Source organism: Suncus etruscus, chromosome 10, assembly GCF_024139225.1.
Source record: "Suncus etruscus isolate mSunEtr1 chromosome 10, mSunEtr1.pri.cur, whole genome shotgun sequence".
In the NCBI taxonomy this organism is placed as follows: domain Eukaryota; kingdom Metazoa; phylum Chordata; class Mammalia; order Eulipotyphla; family Soricidae; genus Suncus; species Suncus etruscus.
Window position 1 is genome coordinate 107386329 of NC_064857.1, and position 26235 is coordinate 107412563.

At 38.1% G+C, this 26235-nt stretch overlaps 1 protein-coding gene across 1 annotated transcript in view; it reads right to left on the reverse strand.

The window, feature by feature from the left end:
- Window positions 1-26235, reverse strand: part of POU6F2 (POU class 6 homeobox 2) — a 593519-nt gene that overhangs the window by 44170 nt on the left and 523114 nt on the right. Inside the window, exon 7 of the mRNA XM_049781867.1 lies at window positions 3417-3617. Within this exon, the coding sequence (XP_049637824.1) occupies window positions 3417-3617 (201 nt within the window). The remainder of the gene's footprint in view (window positions 1-3416; window positions 3618-26235) is intronic.

Genomic DNA, 26235 nt, shown 5'->3' on the forward strand with positions numbered 1-26235 from the left:
CACTTTGTTGTTGCTATTGTTGTGCCATCCCAGGAGGTCCTCAGGATTTACTCCTAGATCTGTACTAAGGAATATCCTCTGGTGATGTTCAAAGGACTGTATGAAATGCCAAGGATCAAACCCAGGTCTTCTGCAGGTAAGATAAGAATCCTACCTACTGTACTATCTGGTCCCAGATCTGATATTTATTCAGTATCAAGTTTTTTAAGTTTCTAAATGGGATGATTAAATCTTTTCAGATCTCTCTTTTAGATATTTGTCAGGTTTTGCTAATTAATGGTAAGTAGGTGTAAATATTGAATTATGGATATATATATATTTTTTGGTTTTTCAGGACACACCCAGGGGTTACTCCTGGCTAAGTGCTCAGAAATTGCCCCTGGCTTGGGGGGAACCATATAGGACGCTGGGGGATTGAACCACTGTCCTTTCTTGGCTAGCACTTGCAAGGTAGACACCTTATCTCTAGCACCACCTCGCCAGCCCCCTAATTATGGCTATATATTGAATTAAATTGAATCAAATAAGATGCAAACTTTGAATACATTTAAGATGTAAATGTAAACATTTAAACATATAAGATATAAAATAAGTAGTAAAAATTGAATCAAATAACCTTAAGTCATTTGATCTGCAAGTCCTGTACTTTATCCATTAATACTAAAGTTCTTTCAGAGTGTGGTCTAAAGTACTCTGTTCATGTCATGTGTAACATAATTTACTGTTAGAGCTATAATTTTGTGAGATCAAACATTTGTTTTCAGATATTGGCAATTGTAAATAGTCTAACAATGAACATAAGTGTACATTATCTCTGTATCAGTAATCTTTATTGAACATATTTCAAAGTATTTAAGCAAGCAAATTAATTTTCCAAGACTAGTTTTTGAGTGCCATTGAGAACAAACTCTTCTCATCTCAAACTGAGATGATTGCTGAGATATCTGGATGGGTACTTGTGCAAGATCTATGAAGTATTGGTAGTTTCATCTTCCCCTTTCCTTTGTGTTTTATTTCTTTGTGGTTTACATCAGACAATTTCCCAACAACACATAAATGTATGTACTCAGTCATAAACTCACTGTTAGTCTTTCTCTTTCCTGTCTGTACTTGTCCTTTGTTAGTACACCTTCTATCCTTAAATCCAGGTCTTAATAATATTTTTTTATAAATTTACTCAGTTAATGGGATCAAATGCTTCAAACAAAGATGGTTATTTGAAAACATTTCAAGAACAGTGAAAAAATTAAATTTTTCTGTGATTTACTTGATTTTATCTCTGTAACCTCTGATAATGTTTCCCACATTTCCCCCCTCTTATGACAATGTATGGAAATTAGATCATTTATACTTTGAACTTCTCTCTACTTAGATTTTAAAAAATATTCTCTACTGGTTAGTTCTTTAAAACGGTATTCTCCTATGATTTCTTTCTCCTTTTTCCTAATTTCTTTGAATGCCAATTAGCTTTTCCGAGACAGCATGTATATGTCCTTATGACTGATCCAGATCTCCTGTCCTGAGCTCTACTATAATTCCAAATCCTTTAGTTCTAACTCTCTAGCACATGATCTAACTAGTTCCTATTTGTGTTTTGGCCAAAGTGCCCAAAAGGTTTTTTTAGTATAGATTTTTTCAGCCATTTACTTCAATCTCTATTTGCTTTCAGAATTGTTTTCTCTTGGAAAAAAATAAAACTGAATACCATTTCCATCTTTAAATAAATGCTTGCTATAGATTTCTGGGCCATCAGGTCAAATCATCCCTATCAACACTATTATATAAGTATCTTCCTTTCTTTTGCTGGGCACTATCCCAATCACTGATTTTATTTTAATCCATTTGATCCTTTCATTTGTTCTGAGGTTAGCATTAGGGTATCTCCACTTTAAAAATGAAGAAACTGTGACACAGTAATGCTGTACACTGCGTTCAAGATTGCACAGACAAGACCACAGTTTTCAGCTTGATTAACTTGTCTCAGATACTTCTTTGCTCCAGTCATGTGAACCTTTCCTTTATTTATTCACATTTTATTCTCTTTTAAATCTTTTTGCTTTTGTGACTGCTTTTGTGTCATTGCTTGGATCATTGCTAGCCCATCATTTCCTATGATAGTTTTTATTCATTGGTTCCCGACCTATTTCCTCAGTGAGGTGTAAACTCTAAACAAAGTTGGTCACTTCATCTATGTGATGATATCATACTTTGTGCACATCCATTGTTTTTCAGGACAGCCTCTGCTTTATTACAGGACAGGGTTCTTTAGATGTTTACGTTCTTTAAAACACTCTTTGAAATCAGGAAGTGCTACTATTTCATCCTGGCTTGCAGGTAGATTCTAAAGATGCTTGTTGGAAGAACCAAAGAACCAGAAGTTCCATGAAGTCAGTGATCCATGCTCAATGTGCAGCTTAATACACAGTAAGTACTTAAATAAAATAAAGAAAAATTGGATTGCTTCAGTCTTAATAAAATGCAATCAATTGGCACTTCTTATTTTCCATTTCCTAATATAGGTAACAGTTTCAAAAACAGCAAGTTGGGATCTCCTGGTGTTCAACAATTATACATATATGTAATATACATAATTTCCAGTTAGTGTATAGTTTTTTTGGTTTATTTTTAACGTTATTAAAATTGCTTAAATTTTGTGTCTGAAGTGGTAGGGCATTTGCCTTCCACGCTGCCAACCCAGGATGGACCCAGGTTACATCCCCAGCATTCAATATGGTCCCCCAAGCCTGCCAGGATTTCTGAGCACAGAGACAGGAATTAACCCCTTCGTGTCATTGGGTGTGTCCCAAAGACAAAACAACTGTTTAAATTTTTTGAGTAATGAAAAATACCCATGCAGAGATTATTTTTAGTTGATTGATCAGCGATTTATAATCTTTTAGTCATAGGAAAAGTAAAGAGAGCTATGCTAAATGTCCAAAAGAAATCTGAAAAGTAAGTATCATTAAGGCACAGGTAAAGACACATTTCAATTGAATTTTTGGCCACCATATTTGTTCACAATTTAACATTGTATACTTTTAGGATCACTAAGAATGAATGATAAAGAATATCCTATTTTTATAAGTATTGATATATTGGGATTAGTGTAAGTAAATATTTTAAAATTTAAAAAACTACTCTTCATTGATTAGACTTAACAGAGATGTAGAAGTGACTATGGCGGGCCGGAGAGAGCACAGTGGCGTTTGCCTTGCAAGTAGCCGATCCAGGACCAAAGGTGGTTGGTTCGAATCCCGGTGTCCCATATGGTCCCCCGTGCCTGCCAGGAGCTATTTCTGAGCAGACAGCCAGGAGTAACCCCTGAGCACCGCCGGGTGTGGCCCAAAAACCAAAAAAGAAAAAAAAAAAAAAAAAAAAAAGAAGTGACTATGGCTACCCTGCTGTGGAACATTTACCTGCTGGCCATGCTTGATGGGTGAAAGCGTGATGCCCTGGGTGTTGATCACAGGCAGGATCTGGTTCCCGATGACTGTGGCAATGATCTGTCCCTGGGCATTAGTCAGGAGCTGAGGCGTGATGGGCTGCACTTGAAGGCCTTGACTTGCAGCTTGACTTGAGGGCCCTGGACTGGGCATCAGAGGAATGGTCCCAATGATCTGCAAGAGATACAGACCCAGTAGTAAGGCATTAGATTCAGCTCAGGGTCTGTTCATGCAGCTGAAAACCGTGTATGCCCTGGTCTTAGTATGTTCCCTGAAAGATGACTCAAAATCTGGCATCAGAGTTGGTCTGGAAGAAAGGGGCAGGAGTCTGAGTATGTGGGAGGGAGAGGATTTCTTTTTCTTAAAAATCAAATCAGTCAAATGCCAGTGATGGCAGAAACACCAGGGCTGCACAGACATCTGTATCTCATAAGCTGATTGAAGATAAACTTCTCATGGCATGCAGGATCCTCTTATGCCTGGGACCCCTACTCCTACTCCACAGGGCTCCTCAACACATTGTAATTCTTTGTGTCATTCCATCTGCCTCTGTTCTTTTCTGTTTTATCTTGTCTCCCCCTCTCAGACAGGATGTTCCTCTCTCAAGGTTAGAAGTTAGCTCTCTGACACCCCATTGGGCTTAGTGGTCTCTTCACAGTAGTCTTAGGGAACTTGAGAATCTGTTGAGCACTGATTTAGTGATTGGGATGCTCTTCTCAGTTGCAATCTATCAGTTCAGGACCATTAGTCTAGGATTTTATGTAGGTTTCCTGAGGCTTGGGAGAATTGATATATAAGCAAATGTTGGAAACTCAAAGCAGGCAAAATCACTACCAAAAAACTGGAGAACAATCAATACAGTATTAGATGTTCTGCCTACATCAATAGGGCAATAAAAAACAAATCAGTCAGAAAAGAAATAAAGTTATCACTATTTGCAGATGACATGATAATATGCATAGAAGACCCTAAAGAGACCACATAAAAACTCCTAGAAACAATAAACTGACTTCAAGAAATAAAAGTTGTGCCAGCACAGTGGGTAGGGCATTTGCCTTGCATAAGGCCAACCAGGGTTCTATCCCCAGCATCCCATATGGTTCCTGAGCCTGCCAGGAGTAAATTCTGAGCAGAGAGCCAGAAGTAACTTCTGAGTGCCACCGATGTAGCCCCAAAACAATAACAACAGCAAGACACAAAAATAAGTTGCAAACTTATATATAAACACTAAGTAAGAGGAGAAAGTGATCAAGGAGTCTATTTAACTTAAAATAATATCCTAAAACATCTAGCATCTAGGAATCAATTTAACAAAACATCTATACCATGATAATTTTAAACAATTTATTAAAGAGATAGAAGCCCTTAGGAAATGGAAAAATATTCCATGCTCATGGATTCAAAGAACCAATATGACTATCCTACTTAAACTATTATATAGATTATAAGCAATCCCAATCCAAGTTCAGAGAACATTCTTCAAAGACTTAGGAAAAAAGTTAATAAAATTTGTATGAAATCAGAAGACCACAAAGAGTCAAAGCATAATAAAAAATAGAACTATATTATTGGAACTATATTATAAAACAATAGTAATCAAAATTGCATGGTATTGGAATAAAGATAGACTGATAAATAAGTGAAAATCAAATATCTGAGATCAAAACCTCATATATATACAGTTAAGCTTTGATAAAGGAGCTGAGAACTTGAAATGGAATACAGATAGCCTCTTCAACTAGTGGGACTTGGAAAATTGAATAACTGTGTGTAATAAGTTAAAGCTGGATCCATAGCCCAACTTTATACAAAAGTCAATTCAAAGTGAATCAAAAACCTTAAAATTCAACTGGAAACTATAAAGTACATTGAGGCAAATAAAGGTATAACACTCTAAGATTGGGCCTCAAAAGGCTTAATGATCTGATACCTTAACAAAAGCAACAAATAAAAAACATAAACAAAAGGAATTATATCAAATTAGTGTTTCTGCATGGTAAAAGAAACATGGGTTAAAACTAACAGTAACTGTTAGTTCAGACAACTAACTGAATGGGGGAAAATATTCACATTCAACATACTAGATAAAGGATTGATATCCAAGATATTTAAAATACTCACATGATCAATGATAACAACAAAATTTAAACCTTCTATCAAAAATGGAGAGAAGAAATGAACAGACACTTCTCAGGGGAAGACAGGCAGATGACCAACAGGAAGATGAGTAATTGCTTAGCATCTCTTCTCATTAGGAAAATCCAAATAAAGATACAATTAAATAATCATCTCATACCAGTGAAAATGGCATATATCAAAAACTGTAAACAAAATGTGTGTCAGGAACTCTCTTCCACTGCTGGTGGGAATGTTGTCTGGTTAAATTGCTGTGAAAAATGGTATGGAGAGTCCTCACAAACTTAGAATTGACCTGCTCTATGACCCAGCAATTCCACATTTGGGTATCTATCCCTAGGACTTAAAAACTTTCATTCAAAAGGATGTATGAACACCATTATTTATTGCTGCAACTAAAATGTGGAATCAATCTAGGTGTCCAGTGACAAATGTAATGGCAGACATGGTTCCCATACACAATGGAATACTACACAACTGCAAGGAATGTTGAAATAATGGAATTTGTTGCAACCTGTTGTGAACTGAAAAATATCATGTTGAGTGAGCCAGAAGATGAAAGAAAAAAAACCAAGATAATGATCTCACTTATTGGTGATATATAGGATAATTGGATGAGGAAATATAATGCCATAAAGGAGACTGCCTGAATCACTTTTGACTTCAGAGCTTAAGGAGGAGAAAGATTAAGAAGGAAAGAAATCAAGGCAGGAAGAAAGAAGATGAGTAAGAAAAGTAATAGGGTAACAGGGCTCGGGGATTTAGTTATTTAAGTGATGAGAGAGAGTGGTATAGCTATACATACAAAGCATAGACTCAGCAACACTGAAAACATGAGACAGAAGTTACAATCACCAAAATTTGTAAAGTGCCTGTCAAGCTGGCAGGCATAGGTGGTAGGGAAGGAGCATGGTTAACACTTGTGGTGGGATTCTTTAATAAAATATTTTAATTTGATTTTTTAAAAAAAATGACTGATTGTTAAATGTATGGCCTCAGGGTATTAGTGTTGCTGAGGCCTTGCAATACTGGGAAAATCATGGGCCACTTCAGTGACTCTCATGAAGCTCCATGGTCCACCTGGTTATGCTCAGGGATCTCAGAGCAATGCATTTGGGGGTCAGTTGACTGCGAGTCATAACTCCAATTCTATTTCTCAGCACTGAAACAGAATGCTTTATGAGAAACCTAAAGGTAAGATTTTCAGTGATGGGCAGTTGCAAAGGCTTTCCTTTGCATCTAGATACCTCTGGCTTTAGATGAAGAGACTGTGGCACATATGATGAAAGGAACCTGGCCAAGTTCAAAGCATGTGATGAGGAACAAGGGAGTACTGGGTGTCTCTTAAGCCTGTAAAAGACTACATTCATGCAAATTAGGGACAGAGCAGCTCTGAGTGGACTAAAAGTAGAATCTACATTTCATAATGATTGGGAGTCTCTTGAGGTGGTCATGACCAGTGTGCTTGAGATTGTCCCATCACACCACATAATGGTGGAGAGTAACTCTGTTTGCTGATGTTTTCCACACCTATCTCTCAGGCTGAACTGTGATGATGTGGTCTGGGGCCACCAAGTCACCTGAATGATGCTTTCTCAACCAATGAGTTTGCATACAGGATTTATTGTTATTCTATATTTTTTCTAATAGTTCTATCTATTAGAATGACCCCTGGTTAGTAGCTAAGTCCATGGAAGCTCAGCTAGCACTTGGTAGAAGAGCTTATAAGCGACAGAGCTGGAGCTGAAGCTGAATTAAGATCTGGCTGACCCCCAAATATTCACCTGTTTATGATGTCTTTGAGCTCACTCCATATGGAGGACATATAAAAGACCCAATCAGAAAAGACGGCAAATCCCACTTATAATGTGCAGACAGATGATAAGCTTCCTGTGGATGGAGTTAATGAATCTTACCATTTTAAACCCCCTCCCCAACAGAAATCTCATTAAGGGCCTGGACACAGTTTTTAAAAAAATGTTTCTTTTTTTTTGGGGGGGGCACACCCGGCGGTGCTCAGGGGTTACTCTTGGCTATCTGCTCAGAAATAGCTCCTGGCAGGCACGGGGGCCATATGGGACACTGGGATTCGAACCAACCACCTTAGGTCCTGGGTCAGCTGCTTGCAAGGCAAACACCTCTGTGCTATCTCTTCGCCCCCCCCCAAATGTTTCTTCAATCAATGATCTCTACAACTATCTCTGGAATTCCAGGAGTCACAAGTGAGGAGCCAAACCACACCATTCAGTGACAAAGAGCACGGCAGAGAAATTTCCCCCTCCCTCTTGGTCATTGCTTTAACCAGAAAAGTCCCTGTGGAATGGCATTAATGGAGGAGCTGTTCAAATGTCAGGTATCAATGGCAGTTGTCAATGGAGGCTGATAAAGGTCAAGTAATTACTGTGAGAGTGGTCAGCCAGCCCTGAGGGAGCAGGCAACTCCACACTCTTACTGAGAAAACCTGTGTGTCTGTCCCTCAGCATCAGCTATGAGCACAGCCTATTTGTGCCAGCAAGGTCAGGAAGAATCCACATCAATAGATCAGAGCATATAAGTACTTTATTGATGAGTGGTCTTACATTAAACAGCTAGGAATTCAAAGATTGTTCTAAGGCAACACAGGAAATATGGGGAACTTGGAGGGGCAGGTTCCTTGTCTAATGCCTCTATTGAATATTTCTTAATCCAGTACTCACCTAGTGAAATGTACCCTCCTGTTTGATTATTTACATTATGCAATTTGAAATTTCTTTTGCACATTTGCACTGTTGAAATGTGCACTCCCCCTTCCTACATTAGAGTTAGAAAATCTTGGTAACTGACCCCTCCATTCTAACTTCTCTATTTCTTAGGCTTGAAAACCCTGTTCCACCAGATGGACTTAATCTGGAGATCCAGAGAAAGTGGATTCATTTACAAAGTGGAGCTGTGAGTTCTATTTTAGGCTGGATGTCAGTGTATTAAAAGAACTGGTGTAAGTAACTTGGAAGCAAGCTTTTGAGTGAGGCATAGCACTTGACAACTGTAGAACGCACTGTAATGCAGTGAGAGGCATTATTTCAAAAAGATTGACAGGAGTCTGCTCATCTTCCTGGTAATGAGATGCTCTGTCTACTTTCTGGAATAAAAGAAGAAAAGAAAATGCAAAGGACTCACCAATCACTTACAGTCTTGCTCCCCAGCACTGCACAGCATTGCTAAAACATGGTGACACTTGTGACCCTCCCTATCCACTTCTTTCATCACTTACTGAGGGTTAGATAGCACCGGTGTCAGGACCAAAGTGATTTGTAATGGCAGGGCAAAAAGCAGTCCTTTAATAACAAGAGACTGCTCATAAGGTACATGATAAGGTCTTGGTGATTCTAATGTCAGGAAGTCTTCTCTGAAGTTATGTAGTTCTCATATATATAAACTATGTATACTATATAAACTATATATAAATATAATATATATAAATATTTTTTGGTTTTATGGCCACATCCAGTAGTGCTCAGGGACTACTTCTGGCCCAGTGTTCAGAAATTGTCCTGGTAGGCTTGGGGGACCATATGGCATACTGGGGATCAAACTCAGGTTTGTCTTGGGTTGGCCACATGCAAGGCAAATGCCCTACCACTGTGCTATTGCTCCAGCCCCAATAGTTTTTATGTTTTTTCCCATTCCTAGAGATGTAAGATAAGCATCTCAACAAGTGAAAAAAAAAAAAAGAAACTTTGCATGGTGCATTATGGGGAGTAATCTGATATTCCCCTGTACTGACAATTTTTTTCTCATACATCAAAGTGTAGACACTGATCATTTTCAAAAAAATCTTGATTATGTCAATTTTGCTTAGACTAGTTCTGATTTCTCTCAGTGCTCCCACAGATATAACCAAAACTCCTCCTCCTCTTCCAGCTTAAGAAACGGGGCAATAAAAATAAATATAATAAATAAATAAAAGGAGCTGAGCAGAGGCAGCACAGATAAGACTTCCTTGGCACTTGTAAAAAGTTGTCAATTTTGCCTGTGGCTATTCTATTTCAGATTGAAAGTCTTTTCTCAACTCCAATGACAAGTTAGAATAAACAAGTGGGACTATATCAAATAAAAAAGCTTTTACACACAGAAGAAACTATTATAAAAACAAAAGGGCAATTGAGCTTTTGGAAGAAGATACATGCACATATGACAAAGGGTAACTATCCAGAATATATAAAGAACTCACACAACATAAAAACAGAATAAAACTCAAAAACCCACAAGCAACATCAATTAAAAATGGGTGAAAGAGCCAGATTTATAGCACCGTGGGTAAGGCATTTGCTTTGCATGCAGCCAATTTGAATTTGATTCCTGGCATCTCATATGGTCCCCCTCCCCCGAGCCTAAAGGAGCAATTTCTCCCATCCCAGTACTAACCAGGTCCAACCCTGCTTAGCTTCCAAGATCAAACAACTTCAGGGTGGTATGGCCATAGACATGCCAGGAGCAATTTTTGAGCATAGAGCCAGGAATAACCCCTGAACTGGGTATGGCCCAAAAACTAAAAAAAAAAATAAAAAAAATTTGGTGAATGGCATGATTAGACACCTATCCAAAGAAGGCAAACAGATACATGAGGAAAGCTCAGCATCACTTATTATTAGAAAGAATCAAATAAAAATCACTATGACCTATCACCCCACACCTATGATAACGGTCTGCATTTAAAAAGATTAGAAAAAATAAGTGTTGGTGTGGATTAAAAAGGAACATTGGTACCATATCTGGTGAAAATACTATGAAGATTACTTACAAAAGTAAAGCACATTTCCTTCTGATTTAGCCATATCAGTCATAGGCACTTAACCAAAATATATGAAAATACTAATTTAAAAGATATTTGTCTTTAGATGTTTATAGAAGGATTATGAAATAGTTTAAGTATGAAATTGACCTATTTTATCATCATCATTTGACTGGATAAATAAGCTGTATTATGTGTATGTATTCCATGAGACACTACTCTGACACAATGAAGACAATAATTGTGTTCTTTGGGATAAAATGAATAGATCTTTATGTACTATGTTCGGCAAAATAAATCAGAAGTAAGAGATAATTACTGGATGATTTCACTCATATGTAGAATGATTGTGAATTTGTCAACCAAGCAAACTTGTAAAATCATTGAAATAACTCCTAGATTCTGTAAAAATAATAAGAAAATGGTATAGAGGTGGAGAAGAATTAGCTGAGGGTGGCTTTTGGGCAGTGATGTGGCACTGGAATATCAGTGGTGGAAAATATAAATGTGGCTTTGTTCCTTGCATTAAAACAAGAATTGTTGGAACACACCTTACTTACTCTAAGATGATGGAATAATCTCCAATAATATTTTTCTCTAGCTGGTAGAATCTACAATAATATTTTTCCAAGCTGGTAGACTCTACCAAGTATTTTTTAGTCAGTTAGTTAGATTTGTGTAGGTTACGAATGTGTTTGGTCTTTTAATTACATCTGCCTTCTTTTTACAATAGCTCCTTGGTATAATATTAAATAGACAATGGGATTGTACTTTGTCGATTAATAGTTGACTAGCAAGAATCCTATCGAAGAGGAAATAAATATTTTTCTGATTTCTGTTTATGGTAAATAAAACTGATAAAGAATTTACAAATATACATATAATGTTTAGATTATTGTCTAATGATTGTGCTGACACATAATGTTTATTTTGTAGCAAAAATATGTCATACTTGATCTACCCAACTTCCTACTATTGATAATTTTTTGCTTAAATATTAAGCAGAACTCCCAATAAATAGGACTCAGTTCCAATTACTCTTGAGTGTGTTTGGTCCTGAGTACCCACTCTTCCCCGAACCCTCGTTCCCATCCTCCTTTTAAATAACCCTGAAAACCTTCTCAGTGCTGCCTGACTCAGCTGGCCTGCAACAAGTAAGCAAGTAAAGGTATATTATTGTGAACGAGAACACTTATCTCAACATTTTTTAACTAAAATAAAAAAATTTGACATGACATTTGAGGTTTCTAATTTGAGCACAATTGTTTTTTAAGACACTTCGAGATTAAGTGTAAGACTAAATTTTAGAGAGAATGCAAATAGATATAATTGAGCAGAGGAGATAGCTGGTTTATGAGATAGTTGTATCTCAGGCAAATATTCTAATAATTTAATAGGGGAAAATGATAGTATTAAATTATTGGTAAGGATTATCTGATAAAGACCTCTTTACCCACATGGTGGATATTCAGAAGAATATTGTGAATAAAGGAGTGGCAAGAGGAAGAAAGATGAGGATAGCAGTGAAGATGTCACAGAAGGAGCCAGTAGGGAGCTCAGAGAAGGTGTTGGAGGTTAGGTGGGATTTGTCTTGATAGAAAACCATTTTGAACTAGAGGTGAACATTTTGAGTGTATGGCAAGTAGACTACTTTGGATTCAAAAGAGAGTAGGATGATGGGTCAGTCTAGAAGGTCAAATTCCATCCAGGTAGAAGGTTTCCATGAATGACTTTATTGAGTGGTGGGGCACTTAGAAATGACTGTCGAAATGGAGCTATTTCATGTGTGAATGTGGTATTGTGGATAGAATGGATTAAAGTGATGACAGACTACAAACCAGGAAATCAGTCCCTTGGATGCTATTGTAGCCATCCAAGTGTGAAGCAAAATGCCTCAATGAATCCTTGACATAGGGGGGACTTAATTCGTAGGCTTCCACTTCAGTTCAAAAAGGACAGCCTACTCTATTCCTAGGTTGCAACATTAGAGATTTTTGAGTGGAGTTATTGCCCCATCAATCCCACAGCAAATAGCTTAGGAATCGTTTGCAATGATCCTCTATGTCTTTGCCCTGACTCTCTAACAGTAATGATTCATCTCTGATGAATGCTTTAACCAGGCAGAGGCTCATACAGGTATTGTAATGATAATTTGTGATCTGAAGGAGTTCTAGCCTCTCTGACAGGGGACTTATTGTATTGTTGCTGCACATAGCCACCTGCCTTTTTTCTTAGAGGAGTTAAGAATAAAAACCACAATAGAGAAATAAAGCATATGTTGCAAGAGCAACTAAAAATAATGTAAATGACTACTAGCATCCAGTAGCATGTAGACTTCTATTTCTATGAGAATTTGGTGGCTTGCACATAAATACTACTCTTACTAATTGAGCAGCAATGATAATTTTAGTCATCATAAAGATTATCATAAAGATTAGATTAATCTCCAGCAATTCAGAGCAATGTAACTCTTTTGGAAAACAAGGTAATTACAATGTCATCCAGATAGTCAGACATTTTCTGAATGTCTTAGGCAAGTAATTCAGAAAAGATGGATTTTTTTTTCTAAAGGAGAGTAATAGTCACTGAATTCATTCACTGCCAATATGTAGGTGTCATGAGCAGTTGTTGAGGAGAATATCACAGAAGCCCAGGGCATCCAGACAAGTCATCTGATAGACCATATATCATAATAGTCAATGACATGCTGTTAAACTCTGCTACAGAGAATGTGATTGTGGATGTCGAATTGACAAGTAATTTTGTTGCACATATTTAAAGAAAAGAAAGACCGCCAATGCTGTAAATTGGTGACTTCTTCAGGTCTATACATCAGCAGAAACAATTCTTTGCTGAATATTTGTGTAACCTCAACACATTCTGGTCAAGAGGCTTTTGTTAATACTAGTATCACTTTGTCCATTCTTAAAAAATGCTTATTGAGTCTGAGTGCTGACTAGTTGATGGTGAAGATCTCTAGAAAGACCACAGTCTTCCCTCTTTCCTTAATAAAGGAAATATGTATTTAATACATTTATTTTAGGTTCACTGGACTTCCTGGTTTAATGTTAAACTCAGTTAATTTCCAGGATTTGACTAGAATTTTGGTCTAAGAAAGAGTAAGATAAAACAATTATTTCCCATAAAAAATCATTTCTGTGAGATAAAACTAGTGTTATTTTTTTTTTTGTCTATGTCTAAGAAGAGAACCAAGAGGTATGTGAATATTAAGAGGAACTCTAGCAGAGAGTACAGCTAGAGGGTAATAAAAAGGCACAAAAATAAAAAGATGTTTAACTAGAAGAAAGGAGTTCAAATAGACAACTACACTCAAGTAGGGTCAAACAGATTTAATCATGCTGGCAACGCTTATTATTTGATCAGAGACAGCTTCCTTGTTATTTAATACATATATAATTTTCAGATAAATTTTAACTATGACAATTATAAGTATGAAAAATTGATCAGAGTAATGCTGCTTATGGAAAGTTCTGGACATTAGAGAAATAAATAGTACCACCAAGATTGACGAACAATGTCTTCACATGTGTGGGCAAAGAGAATGGTCATATGCTCAAAGGTGACATTTTTTTCCGTGGGGGGGGGGGGGACACACATCCTGTGTTGTTCAGACTTACTCCAGGCTCTGTGCTCAGGGTCACGCCTGACTATCCGGGGTGGTGGTGGTGGATACGTGTTACTGGTATTCAAAACAGATCTGTGGCAGGCAAGAGACTTAACCTTTGTACTGTCTAATCATCACAAAGATGACATTCTTGCAACCTAGAATATGAAGCAAATTATCTTACACCAACTTGCTAAAAAATGGATGACATTTTCCTAGTGATCAACTGTGGAAAGCATTTAAGATGTGTATGTTAATGCCTTAATTATGAGTCTGGATAAGATACTTCCCTCTTGGAAATGCATACCTATTTAATGTTTCTCACTGTCACTTAGAATTAGGTTTCCTCTGGTGCTCTACGACTTGGTTTTAACTTTAAAAATTCAAGTAAAGAATTGGGAGTGTCGAGATCTTCAACATGTCAGTCTCAGTCACATTCTGAGAAGAATAATTTACATGGAGACTGATGTAAAAACAGCAATAGCAATGAAAAAAACCAGTCCTTTCTCTTAAAAACTTCTCAAAAGCCAGTAAAGGTCACTTTCTTTAATAGAATATGAGATATATATAGCTAAAGTTTTCACTTAACATCAACTATAGCTTCCTTGATTTTAAGCAACACGACGAAATCAATTTTATCACTGTCAAAATGATAAACAGTATTTTCCTGCGTAGAAGACGACTTTTGAAACAAACAAAAAAAAAGTCAACCGAAAATCGGGGGTCGTTTTATACGCCAAGTATATACGGAAAAATGTTTCAATATGTCGCTAAACAGGCCGGAGAGATAGCACAGCGGCGTTTGCCTTGCAAGCAGCCGATCCAGGACCCAAGGTGGTTGGTTCGAATCCCGGTGTCCCATAGGGTCCCCCGTGCCTGCCAGGAGCTATTTCTGAGCAGACAGCCAGGAGTAACCCCTGAGCAACGCTGGGTGTGGCCCCCCACCTCCCACAAAAAAAAATGCCACTAAACGAAACAAACAAACAAACAAAAATCAGGACGCAGAGTTTCACTTCTGGCAAAACCCAGCTAACCGTGTTGGTGGTTCAGTGCTAGGGTCCGAGGATGGGTGTTGTTTGGTTCATGTAGTGGGGGAGATTAACTGACCCACCAGGGAATTGCCAGAAAAGTGCCTACGATAAGGGACCAATCACTGCCAGGCCGCTCAGACCGCCTCTCTGACTCAGCCAATCCAAGCAGGCTTTGGATGCATGCAAATGAGACGATGTTCTGAACCAATCACTGCAAGGCTGCTTGGACCGCCTCTCTGACTCAGCCAACCCAAGCAGGCTTTTAATGCATGCAAATTAGACAATGTTCTGCACCAATCACTGCCAGGCTGCTCGGACCTCCTCTCTAAGTTTTATGCATGCAAATGAGACAATGTTCTGGACCGAATCTACACTGTCAAAAGCCTGCTCAGATCGGCCAGAGCCAGAGAGGAAGTCTATGCAGTATGACCTCTGAACCTTTGCTTGTTGCGATTGGCTCACGGTGGGACATAGAGTTGCAGCACAGGAACGTTCTGTCTGATACAGCGAATAGAGGCCTAACCCTGTTTTAACTGCAAAATTAGGGGGTCGTCTTCTACGCCCAGTCGTTTTATATGCCGGAAAATACGGTAAACAGGAGTTAAGTTCCTACTTGAATATGTTTCTAGTCACAAAAGGTTTTGTAAACACACCCAATTTTCTATTATTAAATACCAATTTTTACACATTGCTCAATTCATTTACTCTCTTCCAAGTTGAGGGTGATCCAAGCTGATTTGGACAGTTCAGGGCAAGACTAGCACCACCATGAGCCAGATACTCTTCTATCACAAGGCAGTCAGATCAGAGCATCCTGACACGCCAAGCAACTGAATGCACAAACTTTAGGGTTGGGAAACAAAAGGATCTGGAGAAGATCTAGATTTTATGAGGAAAAGGTGCAAATGCCGCAGAGACATTATTTCCTGCAGGGAAATATATTAATATTTTCCCATCAAGATTGCAGTAAAATGATGTTAAAAAAAACACCACATTTTTTGAGAGCTTGCTGATATTTGAGGAAAATTATTCCAATCGCTGGGCTCACATCCTTGATTTGTGACTAACTAGTGGGAGATTGTTGGTTACTTATTTTATCTTTTAGAGCCTCATTCTGCTCAACTGTAAAATAGGACTAAATAACATCCATCTTGTAAGGGAATTATATTGCATTATTGCCCATTGCTATAATCCACTGAGATCTGACTAGGACGTATGCTTCCTAGATTCGTAAGCATGGCTCTGATTCATGTTAAACCTGGTTCAGAAGATGTCCTTCCAGGGGACACAGGGACAGTATTATAGAGAGAGCTTTGAGGAGTCTGGCTATGGAAGGACCTTGGAATTGTATTGAGTCATCTGCTTGCTTGGAGAACTGAAGCTATCATCTGACAGTTCAGAAAACTGCTTTCCCTTTGACCTGACCTGGAGGCAAGCCGAGATAAGAAATTTCCAACAAAAAAAGCAGGGCTGCCCTTTCCCATAGTTGCAAGCTGTAGGAAGAAACCTCAGTTAAGGCTGCTGGTAACTGTGAGAAGAAATTGAAGTTGGGTCCATAGAGGGTTTAATAGCAAAACATGTTTCACCTTCTTTTTCTCCATCTCCCAAATTGATGATGAGAGCCTTTAGAAGGACTCCGCCCATTTTCGGGGTATTAGACTCTTACCCCAGTTTATTACTTTTCTCTTTTTCAAACAAAACCACGCAACTTGAACTAGCTAGTCCTGCCTCCAGTTAGAGGGGGAAATAAGGGAGGCATCAAGACCAAACAGGTGCAAGACTACTAAGTAGTGGGTTAGATACAGAGGGGACCACATATTCTAGCCGCCCTGGGGTGAGGGAAAAGGAAATGGGAGGTAGGACAGAAACGGAGGTGTAGGGAGGACAATTTGGCGATGGAAATCCCCCCTGATTTTATGTAAATATGTACCTAAAATATTATTGTCAACAATATGTAAGCCACTATGATCAAAATAAAAATTATATTAAAAAAAACGAAAAAAAAACATATTTCCAAGAGTTCTTAAAACAATTGTGAGGCAAGATCTTTATACTGAATATCCAATGGGATATCAACAGGAAAGTCTATTGCCACGAGAAAAATGAAAAGGACCTTGGAAGGTTTTGATGTTACTCCCTTGAGAATTGAGAACAGTTCTCTATTCTTTTCCCACCAGCATGAGAAAGTGTCTGGTTATTGTAAATATACAAAGAAATAATAGTAGGTAATTCTCTCCTGGTCTTTCACTCCCCCCATGATTATTTTACCATTGAACATGTGTGGGATAAATTTAAGAGAATTATATAATATTTTTACTTTTGAATTCAATTTTAGCATTTGGGGGATCTAAAAGTTGTTGGTCTAAATTTAACGTGATTTATCATGAAAGGTTAGAGAGTATTTTTCTAGGCCATTGTTTTCTTTAGTATCTAGATTTGTGTGTTGAAAGAGGGAATTAGGTTTGACCAGACTCACAGTTCCTAGAGTACCATGTAATGCTGGGAATTGGACCCAGAGCCTGAACATGTTAGGCTCTATGCATTGAGCTCATGTCTTTTGATCCTGAGTCATATTCCCATAAATATTTCAAACTAAGACAAAAAAAGGGATATATTCGGGATATATTTGTGAATATTCAGGGCTTTGCTAACTTAAAGAAGAGAAAATAAAGAAGACAAGAAGGAGACATGAAAGAGAGGATTGAATAAGGTTCCAGACGTAGAGATTTTAAAATCGTGAAAAAATATATTTTTGAATAAATTATATATTTGATTTATATCTGAGAGGTAGTTGCTGCTAATTAATACGTATATGGGTGATTGAAGTTTCAGTCTACTAAAAATTGGGTACTGTTCCAATGAATTAGTTGCTGAATTTCTCTGTAGCTTTTGAAAATGTGAGAATTGTAACTGTAATGTCAGTAACTATTTACTGTAATAATAGAAAGCTGTAATAATAACTAAGAATTGAGGTCAATGAATCAGGAGATATTTTGACACATACATTGACAATTATATTAGTCTAGTAATTTCCATTAGTAATCAGCAATATTAATATGGAACAGTAAAGATGCACTCGAAGCAAGCATCTTACCTACTGCACTATCTCTTGAACTCCATTTCCATTTTAACTAAACACAAACTACCCAAATATCACCATTCTCCACCACTACCACTGCCAGAGTATTGACAGGCTTGCTTAATTGCTGAGAAAGAAAACAATTTAATGTATGTGCTCTTTTTTTATTAATTACAAATGATGAAGCAGGATGAATAGAAGACAAAATTAATAATGTCAATTATTGGGGCTGGAGAGATAACATGAAGGTAGGGCATTTGCCTTGCATGCAAAAGGATGGTGGTTTGAATCTTGGCACCCCATATGGTCCCTTGAACCTGCCAGGAGCAATTTCTGAGCATAGAGCCAGGAGTAACCCCAGAGCGTTGCTGAATGTGACCCAAAATTAAAAAAAAAATAAAAAAAAATTAATGTCAATTCTTAGGATATTTTACAGGAAGGATTTTCTCATTGTATGTGGCTTGAACCCTAGACATGCAGCCCATTATCAGAAAACATGGGAAAAAACCTATGTCTCAGGAAACTGACAGACCTTCCAGGTAGGAGTCAATTCAATTGATACAGTGATTATTCTTATTGGACCCGAATCTTTCTCTAGTCTTTTGGCAAAATGAAGTTAGCAGCTGCAACCCTGTTCTGAGCAGTTGACAGTTCTTATTCCAACAAGACTACAACTGAATCTGGCATTCTTTATGTTCTGGAGACAGATAGATTTCAACACTTTTTAAAAAAATAGTAAAAAAAATAGCATAAACTTTTATAAATTAAATATTAGAATATGTTGGCAGAAAAAAGTTTTGATACTGTATGCCATATAAATATGAAATTAATTGTATGTAAGATAATACAACACTATTTTAATGTTGTATTAAGATAAGGAGGATAAGTAAAGTGCTGAGTAAACAAGTTACATGAAGAATTTTTTTGTCTTTGATGTTACTTCTCGTGTTGTTCAATGATTACTCCTGACTCTGTGCTCATAGATCATTCATGGTAGGGCTCAGGTGAACATCCTGTAAAATGTCCTAAGAATTGACATTAATATTTTTTGGATTTTTTTAAATTTTGGGTCACATTCAGCAGCGCTCTGGGGTTACTCCTGGCTCTATGCTCAGAAATTGCTCCTGGCAGGTTCAAGGGACCATATGGGGTGCCAAGATTCAAACCACCATCCTTTTGCATGCAAGGCAAATGCCCTACCTTCATGCTATCTCTCCAGCCCCAATAATTACTAGTAATTGAATACTAGTAATTGAATCTGGATTTAAAGCATTTAAAGCAAGTGCCTTATCTGCTGTACCTCAAGTGAAGAGTTATTGTAAATCGGCAGAAATTTATTTTTTCTGTAGTATTTACTCCAGAGAGCAGGGTTGTCCAAAAATTAATCCTTTTTGATCACCTTTAGTAAAGTTTCCACAATCAACTTAAGTTTTATGTTTGAATTATATACTGTACTAAAAAGTGTATTGCTGGATTATTATATTGAAAAGTGTATTTGGCTGTCTGCACTATTAGCAATATTGTAAATAGTAAAATCATGTAATACAAAAATATTGGCTGCACTACTGTTAGAGGAGTAAAGAACTTTCTAAGTGTGTAGTAACTTCTTGCAAAGGAAAAAAAAAATTCTTCATCATTGGAAAAGCCAGAAAATGATGACTTTATTCTGAATGACTTCAAAATGAGAAGCATTGTTCTATTCATCTTTTACTTAGGCATAAGTGAATCACTTATGCCGTCACTCCAAAATATCCTTTATCGAGGTCTGCTGTGTATCCACACTGCTCTTATCCCTACTATACAAACTAGATTATCTGTTCTTTTGAATATACAAAAATCTTTTGCTTTTAGTTACTAATAATATTTTCAAAATCTTGTCATCTAGGGCCTCACCAACCTCTAATAAAGAGGAAAGATCCCAATACTTATGACAGCCACGATGGCAACAGGTCACATGATCTCAAACTCCAGCTGCTGACAAGTCTTGCTGGCATTTTTACTCTTGAGAACTGCTGAGATCCTCAAAGCATTGTGGTGGTGTTGTGATCTCTCCTGATGACTGATAACCAGCTAAGCTGTGCTGTTGGCAGCTGAATCAACCCCTTACTGAGACAGGTTCTTACTTTGTTTTGAAAAGTGATAGTGTTAGAAACATATATCTTTGTAGAAAGCCAATGTTGAAATTTGGTTCAATCTATTAGTGTTCATGTCCACTATGTAGCATGGTTGTTTTATATGTTGAAAGTCTTATATTAATCTGGTGATCTTAAATTTTATTATTAAACAACTTCAATTGGACAAAAGAAGATAACTAAGATGAAAATATGACATTTTTTGGATTCTTTGTTGGGGGGTATAGGCGGGAAAGAGATCCATTGGGATCTGTGGTCCCTCAAAATGTAAATTGTAACTACCAATTTTCCCTTGGCGAGTAGAACTGGTGGGAATGACCTTCATTGGTGTTTCTACAAAATGATGACTTCAGCAGACCTTTAAATCTCTTTTTCAGAAGAAAAGTTTTTAGCAATCTAGCAATTTAGAAAAGACCAAAGAGGGGACCAGAGAGATAGCACAGCAGTAGGGCGTTTGCCCTGCATGCAGCCAACCCAGGAGGGACCCAGTTCAATTCCCAGCATCCCATATAGTCCCCCAGTCTGCCAGGGGAGATTCCTGAGTGCAGAGCCAGGAGTAACCCTGAACACCACTGGGTGTGGCCCAACAACCAATCAATAAATAACATTTAATAAAAAAGAAATGACCAAAGAACAATTTCCATCTGATCATATGAATACATGTTTATATATATATAAAATCTTTGCCACTTTGATTCTACCACAAGTATGGAAAGCAATTACTAGGGACTCAGTTCCACTATCATCTCACAAAGATTTTCCCTATGTCTAGGAAAATGTTGCAACTTTCCTAAATATAGAATATCATTTGGAATAAAATAAATGCATATTCAGTCTATTTATTTCAAAGGCAAATGCATATCACACAGAAACAGTCCCTTGAGTCACCATTGCTTTGTTTTCAATTTGTAGTTACTTCATTATCAGTAGAAAAATATTTATAATATAACCTAATAAATATGCTTCAAATTCTAACTCTCTTCAGTAGTTAAATATATTGGCATATCTATCACATTTGGCAAAATGAGCCATGTACTAGAAAACAAACAAAAAATCTTAAGGATCTACAATAAACATTTTCATCACCTTTACTTATTCCCCCAATAACCATAAGCTATAAGCATTTTTCTTCTATTTGTTTTAATTTTATTTATTTTGGTTGTTGAGGGGCCCACCTGGTTGTGCTTAGGAGTTACTCCTGTCTCTGAACTCAGTAATTACTCAGTCCTGGTAGAGCTTGAGAGATCAATGGGATGCAGGAATCAAACTCCGGGTACTGAATGGAAGGCAAGAGCCCTACCCATTGTACAGCTTTCGCCCCTTTATTTTACTTTTTTGCAGCTGAAAACTGTGGAATTGCTAAAACTTTTCTTCAGAAGAAAGAGATTTACAGGTGTGAAGTCATTATTTTGTAGAAAGACCAATTATGTAAGATTTTATATACATTGTCTATAACTTTCAATTTTAATGCCAGCAAACAACAGCAACATAACATATGGGATTTATTTCTTTTTCTGCCTATTGATGCCAGATTAAAGTTATTGCTTAATTTGGCACAGCTTTGATTTGTAGACACCTTTATAAATATACCTAAGTGAAACCTTGGTCCCATGAACTTAATGTTTCATCTTAAACTAAGATTATAAAAAGACTACAGTGGGGAAGTTGCTTGTTTTGCATGTGCCAACTTGGGTTTGATCCCTGGCATCATATATGATCTCCTGGACACACCAGCAGTAAAGCCTGCTCATACAGCCAGGAATATGCCCTAAGCACTGCTAGATGTGCTAGATGTGATCCAAAACAACAAAAGAAATTTGTTAATTTAAAAAAATTTAAAAGAGAGCTACACTAGTCATATCAAAGCAAAACAACAAAAATTAAATCAGGAATCAGAGATTTCCAATATTCCAAGTTATTAGAAGCAAAGGGAATTAGTAAAGGAAATTTGGGGCAGTTGGTTAACAAAGTGCTACACTTATTTAATATCATCTAGTGTGTGAGTGCATAAGGCTGTAAAGCTGAATTTAAATAACTCTGAACAGAAAAACAAACATCTAGAAAAAAAAGTGAAAAATGAAACCATCCAAGTGTCCTTAAAGATGCCTCTGTTTATCACCACCTAGTTTGATGAGTCCAAGATGATTTGTATGCTTTTTGTGAAGAGAATATCCATTGTTGTCACAAAATTAAATGCATTTTGATACTTGCATGGAATACTTATCTACCTGTTCAATCAGAAAAAACTTGTCCTCATCAATCTAACATACATTACATTTTCAATTTCCTCTTAGTTATGCTATTTTAATGTTCTTTAGGGTGGGACCACAGAATTTCTCATTTCTCACAACAAAGACCATATCTCATTAAAATTATGCTGATGTTTTTCCTCATAAAGTTATGTCCTTATTTTCATTGGTATCCAATCTACACTTTACTTCTACCCATGCAGCAAGAATTAAGTAAAAATTAATTATTTTGATAGAATTAAGGAGGCTACTGTACTCTTTTAATGTGGTTTATTATAATTTTCTGGTTCTGATTTTAAATTTCCTCAAGAAATTATATGTAATGCAGCATATATAAAATAAAATATAAACATATTAATTACTCTAGTATTTATGAAGAGTTTTAGTGGCTGGGAGGGGGCTCCTACACAGTGTTAGGGGGTCTAAAGTAACTCATGATGATATTCCATCCAGATGTGCACACTGGATGGTCAATTCTCAGGCTTAGTGATGTTCACAATGTTAGGGAGTGGACTCAGGGTCTCCTGAGTGCTAGACATTCTTAACACCTTACTATGCTATGTCAAATTTTGTGCTGGAAAAATGTAGTTTATCATTCTTAATAGAGTACTTTTGTAATAATTTTTGGAATACTCACTTTGATCTCAATAGTTTAAAATATATACTATTAGCATAAATTTTGGAATTTTTTAATCTCAAAAAGTTATTAAAGAATTCTTTAATAACCCCAGCAGTGCTCAGGGTTTGCTCCTAGCTCTGCTCAGGGATCCCTCCTGGCAGTATAGGGGGACCACATAGAGTGCTGTGGATTGAACTTGGGATAGACAAGTGCAAGACAAGAGCCCTGACACTGTGCTATCTCTCTGGCCCCCCTAAATTAATTTTGAGGTGCAGTCCTGTCAAGAATATGCACTATATATGCATATATATGTGCCAATGAAATCATTCACAAACTCAAATGCATAAGCCTATTACAGATATATATATAATATAATATAATATAATATAATATAATATAATATAATATAATTAATATAATATAATATAATATAATATAATATAATATAATATAATATAATATAATATAATATAATATAATATACATAAAATGTTGTTATAGTAACACAGTAAAGAGCACACTCGAGAGAGGCATTTAGTTACTAAACTATTGACTATCCATTCTGTTGATGTAATAATAGCAGTTGGACTTGGACATGTCCCTTGGACACCCCCACTGTAATGACAGTTGAACCTAGACACGCACTAGACCACACCCCCTTGGGCACTCCCTTGTCATGTTATATAAAAGGAAAAACTTGAACCATTTGGGGGTCCTGGAGAGTGATTAGAGCAGCGCCTGATAGTCCATGGGGGGGAGGGTTGGAGAGATGCTGCCTTCTTTTATCTATCCCTCTATCTCTATCTATTGGACTCTGGACTACAGGTCTCCCGAGCCACCTGTGGCAGGGGAATTTCCATCTCTTTCTGAAACCCTGAGCTGTAGCAACAGATCTCAGGATCCAGGAGAGATAAAAAAAAATGCTTGATTTCTACTTCTCTCTGTCTCTGCCTGCCTGCCTGCCTATCTGTCTGTCTGTCTGTCTGTCTCTGTCCTGGACAGGTGGTCTCTACAAATTGGCATTCCTGGGTGGGTTCTTAGTCCTGGCAGCCTCCGGCCTCTGCCACATGCAGCCCTGAAATCCTGGCAGCCTTGGGCCCTTGCAGCAACCTTGTAGATAACCATAGTAACCAGCTGGAAAACTGCGGTGATTCTATAATTCATAATTCAGAATTATAAAATAATAAACTTAATTTCTCTAAAACATGTAGGATATTTTCTAGCAATGCTTGTGATATCAGATTTGGTTTCCCAGAAGAATACATACTTAATATTAATTTCTAATTCATCTAAATATTGGGACACACGAACAAGTCTCTAGATAAGCAAAACAACTGATGGGATCCCATTTTTTTTTTGCCTTTTCTCCCTGTGAATCAACGACAGTAAAAATACTTTTTGAATATTTAAATATCAGTTTGGTTTCGTGAGCTCAAAAATTGAAAAGAGACCCCCGCTGGGTTTCTGCTCTCTCCCACAGGTAGGGAAGCCCCGCCCAACCACGCCGAACGTGCCGCAGTTGCACGAATATAGCTTAACATAACATATAGGTCTAGCCAGCTCAGACCTAACACCCAAATTTCTTAAGTAATTAAGAGCCCGGCCAGTCTGGGTGCCTCTCCCCAGAGGGAGTGCAGTGCCCTGAGGCCACTCCACCTGGGGCATAGGAACCTCGCGCCCCGTGCCGGTGTCCAGAGTGAGTGCATTCCCCTGAGGCCCTTCCACGTGGGCACTCGGAGACCTTAGCGCCCGCCAGTCTGCGTGCACAGAGACCCCACTACCCGCTGCCTCACTTTCCGGGCCCCAGAGATCACCCCACCCGACCTGAGCTTAGACAGAGGAGGGCAGTTCCCTACTACGTAGCTGGCCAGAGTCACCTGCGCCACTGGGACAGGCTGAGACCAATAGACTGGGTGAGCTTGGGCCTGCCACCTGGACCTTTGGGTAACCTAGAGCAAACTAGCCCCCTGAGCCCCACAGTGGACCTGAGACCCTCCAAGGGCTGAGGGCAGCTACCGGGTGGGCTTTGCTCGGGGAATTTCTTCTGTGGAAACTCGGAGGGGGCGGAGCTTCAGTGACTCCCAGATAGGGGAGGGAACAGAGAGCTAGGCTCAACAGCGCCCGCGACCATTGTGGCCAGGAGCAGAACTGCACTGGCTGACAGGAATAAAGAGAAGGAAATTGACCAGACCCACTGAAGGAAGGCTGACTTCCAGGTAGTAGAGGGAGGAGAAAGAGCTAGACTCAACAGTGCCCTCCACCATTGTGGCCAGAAGAGGACCAGCACTATCTGCCAACAAAAGGGAAAGCAACGAATCAGGCCACATAAAGAGCACAGGAGGAGCCAAACCTCAGCGAGCTCACCCAACAGTCTCTCTAAACCACCATCAGGGAGGGGACCCATTCCCACACCACAGGGGATCAAAACAGCCTGAATTTAGAAGGCATAGCACTCCAAAGCACACCAATAAATACAAAAAAATATGGGTAAATCAAGGAGAACCCTAATAGCTGGAGATACGGAGAAAATCCCTAGCAAGTTTCCAAGTCCACCAAAACACTGAGATCCATGGGAAGAAGACCTAAAAGCAGCCATGAGGAAGGAAATGCAAGAATTAATAAAAGAAATGAAAGAAACCCTAGCTACCAAGTATAAGAAATCTATGGATGAATGAATCAGCCAAATCAAAGAAGAAATGTTAAAGAACATGAGAGATTCTATACAAAAAGAAGTGAAGGAATTAAAGACAAAGTAACAAGCCTTACAAGCAGAAACACAGAGTTGGAGAAGCACATTGAAGAACTCGAAGGAAAACTGCAAACAAAAAATGATCAAGAAAAAACTACAGAGGCACGGCTGGGCTCAGACCACTCCACATGCCAGGATTTCTGGATCTTTGACTGGTATGCTGGGGGCTCTGGGCAGGACAGCTAGCCACAGGTCCCCTGGGCTGAACTCCTAGTCCAGGGGGCCAAGATCCCCCCAAACCTGGTGGGTCTTCAGGGCCACGCCTGGTTAATCGGGCCCTGGGGGGGAGGGGGGGAGAAATCCCGCCCTATGCATCCCAAAACTACAGAGGCACGGCTGGGCTCAGACCACTCCACATGCCAGGATTTCTGGGTCTTTGACTGGTATGCTGGGGGCTCTGG